The 14132-nt window shown below is 40.6% G+C and overlaps 1 protein-coding gene across 4 annotated transcripts in view; it reads left to right on the top strand.

The window, feature by feature from the left end:
• nprl3 (NPR3-like, GATOR1 complex subunit) overlaps nt 1–14132 on the top strand; it is a 68690-nt gene that overhangs the window by 22528 nt on the left and 32030 nt on the right. For all 4 annotated transcript variants that reach the window (XM_051933803.1, XM_028814131.2, XM_028814130.2 and 1 more), the window contains 3 exons: nt 3347–3421; nt 6281–6434; nt 8162–8243. In XM_051933803.1, coding sequence (XP_051789763.1) covers nt 3347–3421; nt 6281–6434; nt 8162–8243 — 311 coding nt within the window. The remainder of the gene's footprint in view (nt 1–3346; nt 3422–6280; nt 6435–8161; nt 8244–14132) is intronic.

Raw genomic sequence — 14132 nt, 5'->3', positions numbered from 1 at the left:
GTGCTACAGTATGTATATGTGCTTAAACAAATAGCAGTACTTACTGTGTATGAGTGTCTTATGGTGGCATATATAGAAAAGGTGCCATGTAGAGAAAATGGTACACCATTAGATACTTCAGAATTGCTTTCTAAATGGGAGGAGGACAAATAACTCAGTGCTGGAGCTTATAATGTCTTCAATGATGGAAAACACTCTTCAGGTTTCTAAAATTAGGGTTAGGGTATAAACATATAAATGCATGGTTTTATATGAACATATATAAACAGATGTTATTAATATCTTAACTATGTGCCATACCTTCTGGGTAGGAACCTTACAAAACCACAGTATATCCATATTACCTTACTACTGTTCAACACTATGATATGTTTATAACCTAATAATCGCATTACATTGTAGTGTAGTACCATTTAAATGTTTGCGGTGCGGTGTCTGGACCTTGGCTTGTAGGCACCAGTACCCAACCATTTCACTTCCCAACACAAAAGTTATGTGTGCAGTTGCCATACCAAATGACTTCCTCACAAACTGAAGATGTTCTGTTTTATTTATTTACCAGTAACGGCATAGTGCAGTGAATACACTTGATGTGAGCATTTATAGTTTTCATCCTCTTTCTCTGTATGTTTAGCATTCGTTTGCTCAGAGGTTGATGCGCTTGCTGCTTCCTGAGCAGCTCTTCTTTTCTCCACCCTAGCGGCCCGCTTCTTCTCTTCTTCCGTCGGCATCTTTTCGTGTTAAAACTCAGTCAGTTTTTGTGTTGCAATTACTTAATACATTTTTCGTAATTTTTCACTTAAGATGGCACTTAAGTGTTCAATTTGCCTCAAGGATTATTTAAGATATGAAGAGGTAGGGGAAGTGAAGGTGGTAGGGATGAGAATGGCACCCATATGCGTGCGCCGCACGGCTACCCTGCTGGCCACTGCTGAGGGTTGATTCTACAATAAAATAAAATAAAGAGGAATAACCTTGGAGGTCAATCTTCACCCCTAAAGTGGGTAGTAGACGTCACATAGTATATCTGTACCAAATTTCAGCTCAATAGGTCAAACAGTTTGTGAGCTACAGGTGATTTAAAATCCTGGACAGACAAACGGACAGCCACGGTAGCGTATTCTATAAGACGATTTGCAGCAGTATGTGTTAATGCTGTTGGAATAAAGTGAAATATAATAACCCCACTATTAATATTTTGTTTTCCTTTAGTAATGAAGGTAACATTTCCTTACAGAGCTCAAAGTTCATACTCGGTATCGTGGTTGCAATTACGAAGCATCATTAATGCTTTATTGATGGTCTGTGTTAACCATGAAGGCAAATAATGGTGGCATCACACTCATTAGTGACGGCTTTGTGTAGAGGTTTGATTTTTGATTGGCACTTTAATTATATACTTGTTGCAGTAAATTCATTGTCAAACTCACTTTATCCACTTAAAAGTCACAGGAAAACAGAAGGTACCCAAGCAGCAATGGCCACATAACAGAAATCACCCTGAACAGGGCACACACCCACACCCGCTTCTACAGGGACAATTTAGAGTTAACAATTAACTTAACACACATGTCTTAAGTTATTAAGACAAAGATCTATATGCAGTATATGTCCATCCATCCATTTTCCAACCCGCTGAATCCGAACACAGGGTCACGGGGGTCTGCTGGAGCCAATCCCAGCCAACACAGGGCACAAGGCAGGAACCAATCCCAGGCAGGGTGCCAACCCACCGCAGGACAATGCAGTATATGTGTTGATTTTAATGATCACATTGCTTTGTTGTATTTTTGAATGTTATTGTGGTTTGTTTTTAACTTTGCAGTATATTTGAGAGTGGGCGGCACGGTGGCACAGTGGGTAGCGCTGCTGCCTCGCAGTTGGGAGATCTGGGGACCTGGGTTTGCTTCCCGGGTCCTCCCTGTGTGGAGTTTGCATGTTCTCCCCGTGTCTGCGTGGGTTTTCTCCGGGCGCTCCGGTTTCCTCCCACAATCCAAAGACATGCAGGTTAGGTGGATTGGCGATTCTAAATTGGCCCTAATGTGTGCTTGGTGTGTGGGTGTGTTTGTGTGTGTCCTGCGGTGGGTTGGCTTCCTGCCTTATGCCCTGTGTTGGCTGGGATTGGCTCCAGCAGACCCCTGTGACCCTGTATTCGGATTCAGCGGGTTGGAAAATGGATGGATATGTTTGAGAGTCTGCAACACATTGGCAAGTTAATGAAATCACACAGTATACGCGCAAATTGAGTTAGGCTGTTAGACAACTTGGCAGTATTAGCATTTGTAAACCAGAATTAGGTTCAACAGTTTCAAAATTAATTAAAAGGGAATGGATGTTTTGGTGGGTAGTGCAGCTGCCTCACGACACTTGGGCTGGCATTTAGGTTTAATTATCGGCTAATTGAGTACATTTTAATGTGAAGTTTTATTGGGTTTACTTTGTGGAATTGTTACTTTCTCCTGAAGTTCAAATACGAATTGCAAAGGTGGTAGGTGACAGTGCACTGAATATCAGAATCAGAATATCTTTATTGTCATTGTAACAAATACAATGAAATTATGTGCAAAAATTATAAATAAATATAATTACAAAAGGATAAGAATAAATAAGGTAGAACACAAACATTCAACATAAGACCACTGGCCTTGCAAGAATGAAAGGGAGTGCATGTTGGTGCCCTGTCATGAGCCGGCTTCCCACCCAGGGTTGTTCCTGCTGGAATAGTCGCTGGCATTGTGTAACTGTCTGGCGGGTAAAGTACTTTCAGAAAATACATGGACACATAGATAACTAATCATTTTATATTTATTTATTATGCTACTCACCATATTACTTCACAGTAATGTAACATTTTTAATTGTGCATTGTTCCAGATGTAGTAATACTGTATGCTATTAATGTTTGCAGGTATTTTCATTTTTTAAATAAATACATGAATATTGTAAGAATTTAATTAAAAATTGTTTTTCTATGTATTGGGCCCTTTAAAGAAAACAGAAAATGCTGTATTTGTTTTAGCCCCATGTGCCACTATCTTTTTTGTCTGATGTCTATAATGTATATACTTTATAGTATTATGCCTGGTTTTACTATTCTGTGACTTGCCTATTTCTATTCATGTAATTAAAAGAAGCTGTATTCTATTATGATTTTTATTCTGGTAATTTAATAATTGTAAAAAAGATTATTCTAAAGCCTCAGTTTTTCAGATATCTGTGTAGGGGTCAGTGCTGCTTTGTGCTGTCATTTTGTGAAGTTGATAATTTTGATTATCAATATTAATGAATTATTACTAATGATGTTTATGATTATTCTTAATTATTAATAGTTTTATTTGTTCCTTTAGGTATCTAAGACAGACCCATCTCCAAAAAGAGAGATGCCAACCATGATTTTATTCAATGTGGTCTTTGCATTAAGGGTATGGACATTTTTTCTTTGGTTGCTTGTGCTCTGAGTGTGTTGTTTTGTTTCCTGGTGTATGAAAATTTTTTATTTTTATGATTCCCATAAGACAACCGTAATAGATGTCCTTGCATAAATGTATATGTTTTACAGATGCTGTCCTTGGGTTTTAGAGTTTTTAACTCACAGCTAATAAAGAAAGAATCTGTGGCCAAAACATGGTAAAAGATTCTGCTTATTGTTAATGTTCATATATTCTGATTTAGGATGTTTTAATAATAGTTATTTTGGAAAATGCTTTTTCTGCCCTAGAGTGAGTTATTTGTGTAAAATAAATAATGCTATTTGAATATTTAATAATGTGCATTTGAACTTTCCACTACCAGGTAGGGTGGGGTGGGTTGGGTTGGGTTGGCTTTGCTATGCTATGTCCATTGTGCAGAGGTGATAACCGATAACCACGTTTCTGCCTTGGGTGCGGTACTAGCCCCACATTTTCCAGTTAATCGATGCACAGAAGGCCGACCACCCCTCATCACTTAATGCAGATTTTATGACTCAGCAGAAAAAGACCAGAGAAGCAAGTGCTGAGTCATGTTTTGCCCCTTGTGCAAGCCAGATACGAGGAGTCCTGACCTGGCCCCCTTCTGTGTTTAAGGATTACGGGCGTGTGTCTGTCAGAGGATTATGTGGCTATCACTTCTGCAAGTCATATGCAAGCTTATAATTTTAATTTTTAGATATTACTCTTTCTAACATGCAGCAGTTTGGTTTAGTGGTGCCTTTAGTAGTGCAGAATGGTTTTGCATAATAATCTACTGTATAATTTCTATTATAATATCCTTAATACGGTAGCATTGGTATTATGCAGTAAAGTTTTTAGGTGTATAACAATATTACAGTGTTTAAAACTTTTCATTGCTTTAATTTTTTTGGGTAAATTTGGATATTTACTTAACTACTACTTGATTGTTAGCTTCCCTGTCCTCATTGTTTCCACCTTTTGCATGCAGTCTGGTTCTAACAAACAAGTCATTGGAATGTAACACACTCTTATAAGAGTATAAATAAGTGTTCTCACTTCTTTACACATGCAAAGTGCTTTTGGACTGTATTCGACATGCAGGTCACTATAAACATCCATCCATTATCCAACCCGCTATATCCTAACTACAGGGTCACAGGGGGTCTGCTGGAGCCAATCCCAGCCAACACAGGGCACAAGGCAGGAAACAAACCCCGGGCAGGGCGCCAATCCACCTCACCTGCATGTCTTTGGACTGTGGGAGGAAACCCACGCAGACACGGGGAGAACATACAAATTCCATTGGCACAAATAACAGGTGAAGGAAAATAAACCAAACTTTATAAATCATGTATTACAGATTTTTTCCTATGCAATTTGAGCAATAATCCATTTCTGTAAAATAATTTCACATAATGTATTAGTTCTGCATCAGTACCATTACTTTAACTCAACCATCCATTTTCTAAACCCGCTTAAATCTTAGCAGGGTTCCAGGGGAGCTGTAGCCTATCCCAGCAAGCATAGGGCACAAGGCAGGAACAATCCCTAATAAGGGTGCCAGTCCATCACAGGGTGAACACACGGACACACCCACACACATGGGCCAATTTACCCTCGCCAGTCCACCTAACCTGCAGGTCTGTGGAAGGAAACCCGAGATATGAACGCCAACCTCCTTGTGCATGGCAGCAGCCTATAACTCGGTACGATGTTCAAAAATGCAAGTCAATCTTTAAAAAAAAGAAGTAAGCCTGTATGGTAAATGGTTTATTAAAATGTGATGAAAATTAGGGGTGAGCTTGAAGTGAAGACGCATTAAGTCACATTCTTGATGGAAGAATGTATTAATAAAAGTTTCTCAAGTTCATTCTTGGGTAAAAATGTTTGTGTCACTCTGTGGGGCTCTAAATTCAGTCAGTCAGTCAGTCATTGTCCAACCCAGGGTCACGGGGGGTTCTGCTGGAGCGAATCCCAGCCAACACAGGGCGCCAGGCAGGGTGCCAGCCCACCGCAGGGCACACACACACACACGCACGCGCACACACACACACACACACACACACACCAAGCACACAGTAGGGACAATTTAGGATCGCCAATGCACCTAACCTGCATGTCTTTGGACTATGGGAGGAAACCCACGCAGACACGGGGAGAACATGCAAACTCCACGTAGGGAGGACCCGGGAAGTGAACCCGGGTATCCTTACTACGAGGCAGCAGCGCTACCACTGCAGCACCGTGCTGCCCTGGGACACTAAATTGATTCCTTTAATCGGAAAACATTTTGCAAATCTCTCTCTTTAGAGACATAATTGCACAATAATCGTGCCCCTTATTTCTAAAAAAATACCCAGGAAGCGAACCCAGGTCTCCTTACTGCGCCTGTCACTATAAACAAATAAAGATTATTTGCTTGTTCAAAAATACTTTAAGCATTTCATTTAATGATGCCAGTTTCGTCTTTTCTTTTTATTTATTTATTTTTTATATTTTATTAATTTTATTGTAATCATTCCGTACAAATAGATCAATTTTTACAAAAAAAATACGATTGAAAACAACTCTTCTTTTAGTTCTTTTGTAGTCATTCTTTTCACCCGACTGGAAGAAGGGGCACTCTGTCCTTGATAATTGCTCAGTCTGTCACCAAGCACAATCCATATTACGATGGTTTCTGAAATCTTCTTAAGGCAGTAGATGGTGGGTTGTGTCAGAATAACTACAAATAGTAACAGTATTACTTTAGCACCTCTCGTGATGGCCGTTTTCCGTGAGCCCTTTTGTCATGTCATACAGCCTAATTGATTGCAGGCAATAATTACATGTGCATTTCTCCCCCCCAAGGCAAATGCTGACCCCTCTGTCATCAGCTGTATGCACAACCTGTCTCGTCGCATCGCTATTGCATTGCAGCATGAGGAGCGGCGCTGCCAGTACCTGACCCGAGAGGCAAAGCTCATGTTGGCAGCTCAAGATGATGTGACTGCAATTGCAGAAAGTAAGTTTTCAGGTCGTATTTCACACAGTCAGACAATTGTTAGACAGTGTAGGTATCTTGTCTTGGAAATAAATACCACGTAATGCCAGGATAAGTAACACTGGGTCATATCCACTAGAAACTTCGGCGTGTTTTCAGGTTAAGCCAGACGTGGCTGCTCTTATTCAAGCAATTGTGTAAAAGTTTAGCTTACAAACATGACAACTAGCATTGATCACATTGCAGGCTGTTCTGTTATACCAAAGTAATAAATAATGATGATTCTCACAATGTGATATGCTTTTCTGCCTTGTAACCTCTTTAATTTAACTTGCTTTGGTTAAGAGGCTGCTTTTTATATCTGTGGTTTGAAGGTGCTAAATTAAAAAATAGGTAACCATCTGAAAAGTAGTAATATGCAGTTTGGTTTCATGCCTGGGAAAGGAATTAAAAGTGAAACCTTTATTATAGGGCAGAGTTGGACTTACGCAGGGATCTCTTTGGCATCCATTGAGACAGTTGTTGGGAATGATGTCTATAGAACCTTCCATTTAAACGTTAGTTTGTTAAACAGTAAGAGGGAGAGAGGTTAGGAGTACAATGCTGATCCAGCACATTGCCTCACCCACCACATGACAAACCACCTCAGGATCCCCAGATTAGGACCCAAGTGCAGCCATGCAACGGATGACACCTCAGCACCATGCTAGTTCAGATGGTGAGGTGTTTTATGGTGGCTGGAGTGCCAATTCTGCCACCAACCCCCAGATTTTTCCCTGCAGGTTAGAGGGCCTACATGAGGGGCTGGATGCAGATTAACGTCATACCCAGGACGAAGCAATTGCAGGTTAAGGGCCTTGCTCAGAATAGAGTCACTTTGGGAGTTTATGGGATTTGAACCGGCAACCTTCCGATTACCAGTGCAGATCCCTAAGCCTCAGAGCCTCCACTCCGCCCTAACAACTTACAGCACTTGGTATTCCCAGGCGGCCTCCCATTCCGAGTACTAACCGAACCTGACCTTGCTTAGCTTCAGAGATCAGACGTATTCAGGGTGGTACGGCCGTTAAAAAGTAAAGCCAATCTAAGAGAGAAGGGGAAACTGGTATGGTAGCTAAAGACCTGAAGGTGAATGTAGGAAGGACAAAGAGTGTTGGTTAGATGGAAAGTTGCTGGATGAGTGGAAAAAGTGTGAGTATTGCCTTATAGTGCGAGTGTGTGTGCATTAAAATTGTTAGAGAGAGCTAACTGTTGGTGTATGGACTGCTTAAAGTGGATTTCTAAGTAGTGTTATGGATAAGTGTTAGGCAGCGAGTGTTACCCTTATTTTTTGAAAATGTAAGACAGTGGTGCCTGGTACCAGTTTAGTAACTGTATATGTTGACATTGATAATGAAATTTCTTCAGTGAAAAAGTCGGCAAATTTTTACTTACCTTTTGATTCTTGCCTGAGGTGCCAAAGGGGGGAATTTACTGGATAAAGAGTTGCAGTTTAACGCAGAAACAGGTGATCAGATCAAAAAAGAGGCTTAAAAAGATACAAATGAAATACAAGAAGATTGACTCTGAACCCCACAGATGTGCTAGAATGTAAAAGGTAGGAGGGGAAAATTCAGGCAGTATCTAGACAACCAGTGTAAGCCTGTACAGTGAATTTAGACCCAGGCACTGGACGGTGAAGTGTGTTGATGATTTGTAAGAAACTCACTTCACCTCTGATAGCTTTATTGTTTTTTTTATGTGAACAGCTGATGGAAGTCCTCATTGTCCATTCCACAATATACTCCCCAAAAGCAAACTGGCCAGGGATCTGAAGGAAGCCTATGACAGGTAGATGCCTCAATTTGTTATTATTATTATTATTTTCCTTTTTCTCTGGCAGTCTTTTACACCATAAAGAATGGCCTTGGACACATTGCCCAGTTGAGATGATAGGAACAGTGGGCATTGTGGTATAGTGGAATTTTTGTGGAAACCACTTTGAATGATGATCACCTTTAAGAGTTCTGCTCTATTTATTTATTTATTAACAGGAATTAACAAAGCTATTAAATTGGCACAAATAACAGGTGAAGGAAAATAAACCAAACTTTATAAATCATGTATTACAGATTTTTTCCTATGCAGTTTGAGCACTAATCCATTTCTGTAAAATAATTTCACATAATGTATTAGTTCTGCATCAGTATCATTACTTTAACTCAACCATCCATTTTCTAAACCCGCTTAAATCTTAGCAGGGTTCCAGGGGAGCTCAGTTCAAGTTCAAACACTTTATTGTCATTGTGTAACACAATGAAATTACTTTTTGTGACAGCCCCGAGGTGCATTTAAAGAAAAGTCAAATAATTCCAAATACGTCATATTGCTCAAAGTACAGTAGCATAAATTGTTATTGCACCTGTTAATGAATAGTACATTACATATTCTACAGTATATTGTAATATATTAGTATATTGCACATTACCATTATAGCTTATTGCACATCTTCAATTTAAAAATGGTTCTTCGACTGAGGAGATTCAGAGTTGAGAAAGTTTATGGCAGATGGGAAAAAGCTATATTTTAGTCTGTTTGTGCGTACACGGATTGACCTAAAGCATCTGAAACAAAGAATTTCCAGGGTGAGTTTTGTCCTTGAGAATGTTTTTGGCCCTTCTCACACAGCGAGTCTTATACAAGAGCTGTTGCTTATCCCAGCAAGCATAGGGCACAAGGCAGGAACAATCCCTAATAAGGGTGCCAGTCCATCACAGGGTGAAGACACACACACACACACACACACACACACACACACACGGGCCAATTTACCCGCGCCAGTCCACCTAACCCGCAGGACTGTGAACTGTGGAAGGAAACCCGAGGACCCGAGATATGAACGCCAACCTCCTTGTGCATGGCAGCAGCCTATAATTCAGTACAATGTTCAAAAATGTAAGTCAATCTTTAAAAAAAAAAAAAAAAGAAGTAAGCCTGTATGGTAAATGGTTTATTTAAATGTGATGAAAATTAGGGGTGAGCTTGAAGTGAAGACGCTTTAAGTCACATTCTTGATGGAAGAATGTATTAATAAAAGTTTCTCAAATTCATTCTTGGGTAAAAATGTTTGTGTCATTCTGTGGGACTCTAAATTCAGTCAGTCAGTCATTGTCCAACCTGCTATGTCCTAACACAGGGTCACGGGGGGTCTGCTGGAGCCAATCCCAGCCAGCACAGGGCGCAAGGCAGGAACAAACCCCAGGCAGGGCACACACACACACACCAAGCACACAGTAGGGACAATTTAGGATCGCCAATGCACCTAACCTGCATGTCTTTGGACTGTGGGAGGAAACCCACGCAGACACGGGGAGAACATGCAAACTCCACGCAGGGAGGACCCGGGAAGCGAACCACAGGTCTCCTAATTGCGAGGCAGCAGCACTACCACTGCGCCACCGGGCCGCCCAGGGACTTTAAATTGATTCCTTTAATCGGAAAACATTTTGCAAATCTCTCTCTCTATAGACATACTTGCACAATAATCATGCCCCTTTTTTCTAAAAAATGTAGAAAGATGAGCATGATAAGCTATAATGTTAAATACACATTTCATTTATCATTTTTCTTCAGTTTGATTCAGTTGCTGGTTAAACGTTTGCTTCACTTGTGTCTAAATTGCTGTGTCATTGGCCCTTTGATACAGCTGCATGATGAGGCAGTATATAATAATAATAATAATAATAAATTTTATTTATATAGCGCCTTTCCCATGCTCCCTTATATTATACTGTACTATAACTCAGTAATCACAAAGGCTGTTCATGTGTGTGGCTAATTCTGTATCATTGGCACCCTTATGTGTTCATTGTAATGTGGCTGTTTTAAAATAAAAAATAATGCCTTAATAAAAACTTTAACTGGGAACTAACAGCATCATTTTATAAATTGTTTTATCAATAAGAACATTTTGCTTTTTTAAAAAATGTAGTACTATAATATGGTGACATTTTCTGTGGAATCCTGTCAGATTATTATTTGCCTTAATAAAAGGATAAGGGTCTGTCTGTGAGTTTGTCCAGTTGCTATGTCTTTGTCATTCCAGTAGATGGCACATCACAAACAGTAACGCTGCTTTTATGAATTTCCTACCAAAAGGCAGTGAGAAGTCAAGCCAAATGATCCCTATTATTGGCTAACTAATAAAGATTATAATATGTAAGCTTTCAAGGCAACTCAGGTCCCTTCTTCAGGCAAGATGCCTCGAAAGTTTACATATTGTAATCTTTATTAGTTATCCAATAATAGGGATCATTTGGCTATAATTCTCACTACATTCATAATGGCTGACACGGTACAACAGCCTAGTACTGCAGATACGATCTGAAAGATGAAGGATTTGAACAGCATTTGGGGTTTTATTTCCACATTGAACATTGATGTTACCTTTGCTTGAACTCTGGGTACTGTAGTCTGTTGGGAAAGCCTTTCCTGCAGATACGAATGCCTTCCAGCACACCGTAGTATTACTACGAAAAGGCATTTAAGAGAGACATATTCATGGCATGGCGGGCTGCAAATGTTAATGCTGAGGTGTACGTTGATTCCTTAGATTTTTACCCATCTTAGATACAGCTTGTGATAGAATAAATCTACAAATATAATTCGAAAGAAATATAAAACAAGCCAATTATTTCACAGACATATACAGTACACTCACACACATACACATTGTCATGCTTCCAGCAGTCATAGAAATTCTGGAAAAATTAAATAATATTTTCTAGTGCTGTTTTGAGAAATGCCTAAATTCCTTTGAAATTTTGTAAAGGTTCTGACAAGTGAAAAGTAATGATCACTCACAACATAAAGTTAGCGTACATATTTTAAAATATAACTGCACTGTCTTGGGTTCTGTGTGACTGTTGGTAGGGGAACGTTTCTTATTTGTTGTGTGATTTGTTCCCCTTTGCCCACTGCCTTCCTAGCTAGCTAGTTAGTGATCACTCTCATCACCATGCCAGGCCAAATGCATTTTTAGTGGCACTTGCAATCTATGGAAAAGATGCAGTTATGACTTAGAAATGATGAAATTACAGGATGTACTGGCTGTGAGGTATACAGGGAGAGCACTGATGTGAGTAATATGGGTGAAGCAGCCCAAACGTGCTATCATATAAAATGCACTTAGACAAACAAGGAGGCTTTTTGAGATGCAACATAACTGGTAGATGTTTTTTTCCTCCTTGCTTCAGACTAGCATAGCTGACTGACTTTATCATGACCACACTGAAGCTGCTTAAGCAAACACTAAAATCAATATCATGGTAATGAAGTGTTGAGTACTGGGTGTTTGTGAACATAAAAGTGATTTGATTTACAGTATTCATACAAATTTACATATCTTTATATTTATTTCCTTAGAAGATGTTTTAATCCAAAGCAGGTTATAAAAGAGGTCAATATAACCGAGTATAAACATCAGTCTGGGAGACTGTTTAGCAACAAATGTTACAAGAGAAAGTTACAAATTTGACCATCATAAGTAAAAAGCTCAGAGCAAAATTCAAGCCAGTTAATCTATCAGCTAATATCAGTTAGACAGAAATGCACTAAACATCCATCCATCCGTTTTCCAACCCGCTGAGTCCGAACACAGGGTCACGGGGGGTCTGCTAGAGCCAATCCCAGCCAACACAGGAACCAATCCCGGGCAGGGTGCCAACCCACCGCAGTACACACACACAAACACACCCACGGGCCAATTTAGAATCGCCAATCCACCTAACCTGCATGTCTTTGGACTGTGGGAGGAAACCGGAGCGCCTGGAGGAAACCCATGCAGACACGGGGAGAACATGCAAACTCCACACAGGGAGGACCCGGGAAGTGAACCCAGGTCTCCCAACTGCGAGGCAGCAGCGCTACCCACTGCGCCACCGTGCCGCCCCATGCACTAAACAAGAGTCTTCAAATACTTCAGATTAAGGGAGTCACAGTCTTAAATGAAGGTGAGCAGCTCATTCCACCAGCTAGGATCTAGACATGAAAAGAGTCTGGATTGAGATTTGATGCCACACAGAGGTGGTATCACTAGATGTCATTCTTCTGCAGACCTTAGTGGTTGAAAATGAACATAGGGCCTCACAAATGTTTCCACACACACACAGTATGTATATATGTATGTATGTATGTGTGTGTGTGTGTGTGTATATGTGTGTGTGTGTGTATATATATATATATATATATATATATATATATATATATATATAATTCATTGCATTCGTAGTCTGAGTCCCAACCTAATTGTATGGGTCTGCCATTCAGCAAACATCTGCCACGGGGCCCTCTTCAGTTGTGAGTAGCAGATCATGGAATGTTGTATAGTTTACTGTCAAATAATAAAAAGAGTACGTGACACGTGTTACCCCCTTATTTGGGCTGTCAAATAAACGAACTACGAGCCATGGTGCAGCGTAAAGGGACTTCATCTCTGATGTCCGAGGTTCGATCCCCGCAAGGGGAGCAGTATAGTGTGTGTACGCCTGATGAGCTCAAATAAGGGTGAAACACGTGTCGCATACTCTTTGCATTATTTGACAGTAAACTATGCAATATATATATATATATATATATAATTTATTCATGGCATTCGTAGTCTGAATCACAATCTGATTGTATGGGTGGTTACCTACCAGGTAACGCTTGTGGTTGGTCAGCAAGTCAGCTAACATCCGCCACGGTGCCCTCAGTTGTGAGAAGCAGATCATAGAATGGTTGAAATAGTTTACTGTCAAATAATGCAAAGAGTACGCGACACATGTTTCGCCCTAATTCTGGGCTCATCAGGCGTACACACTCACTGCACCCCCCTCTTGGGGAATCGAACTTCGGACGTCGGCGCTAGAGGCAAAGCCTTTAACATTGCGCCACGGCATGTGGTTCGTTCATTTGACAGCATGTAGATCGGGGTAATTACATTCACGGCATTCGTAGTCTGAATCACATATATATATATGTATAATATAATATAGTGAAAGAAGCTCTGGACACAGACAGACACCGAGACAGCCAGATGTCCAAAACACACACGCTTTTATTTTCCTTTACGCACACAGCACAAACACAGTGCCCGAAGACTCACAATAAGTCAGTCCTTAATTCTGTGTCTTTTCTTCACCGCCTCCACTCCTCTCCTGTAAGCTCCGTCCTCTTCCGCCCGACTCTGGCTCCCTGAGTGGAGTGAGGTGGCCTCCTTTATACTGCACCCGGAAGTGCTCCAGGTGCTTTCTCAATCAAGTTTCCGGGTGTGGCGGAAGTGCTGCGTTGGAATCCGGCACTACTACTGGCAGCTCTCCCGGGTCTGGCAGAAGTGCTGCAGACGACGGCTCCAGAATTGTCCAGATGCCCCCTGGTGATGGCCACGGACCCCAACAGGCTTGAGTTCCAAAATCCCATGCCCGTGGCCCTGATGCAACCCAGGGTGTCTGTCCCTTCATGTCCCAAGGAATGGCTTGCCCTTTTCTCTGTCCCCTGCTCTTCCAGGCTTCCTGACAGGGCATGATCCCCGGCCATCCATCATAATATATATATACAAAATACTCAGCGTATTTTGATCTTTAAATTTAGGGCAGTAATGGACTCTTTCTTAAGGTTTTTGCACCACCTAGTGGCCATGACTTTATTTGGATGCCTGGAAAAAAATGTGTTAATGGTAATGTTGTTAATAGTTTATGTAAC

Source organism: Erpetoichthys calabaricus, chromosome 11 (assembly GCF_900747795.2).
Source record: "Erpetoichthys calabaricus chromosome 11, fErpCal1.3, whole genome shotgun sequence".
Lineage (NCBI taxonomy): Eukaryota > Metazoa > Chordata > Cladistia > Polypteriformes > Polypteridae > Erpetoichthys > Erpetoichthys calabaricus.
Note: the sequence above shows the minus strand (reverse complement) of the source record. Positions and strands in the feature narration are given on the sequence as shown.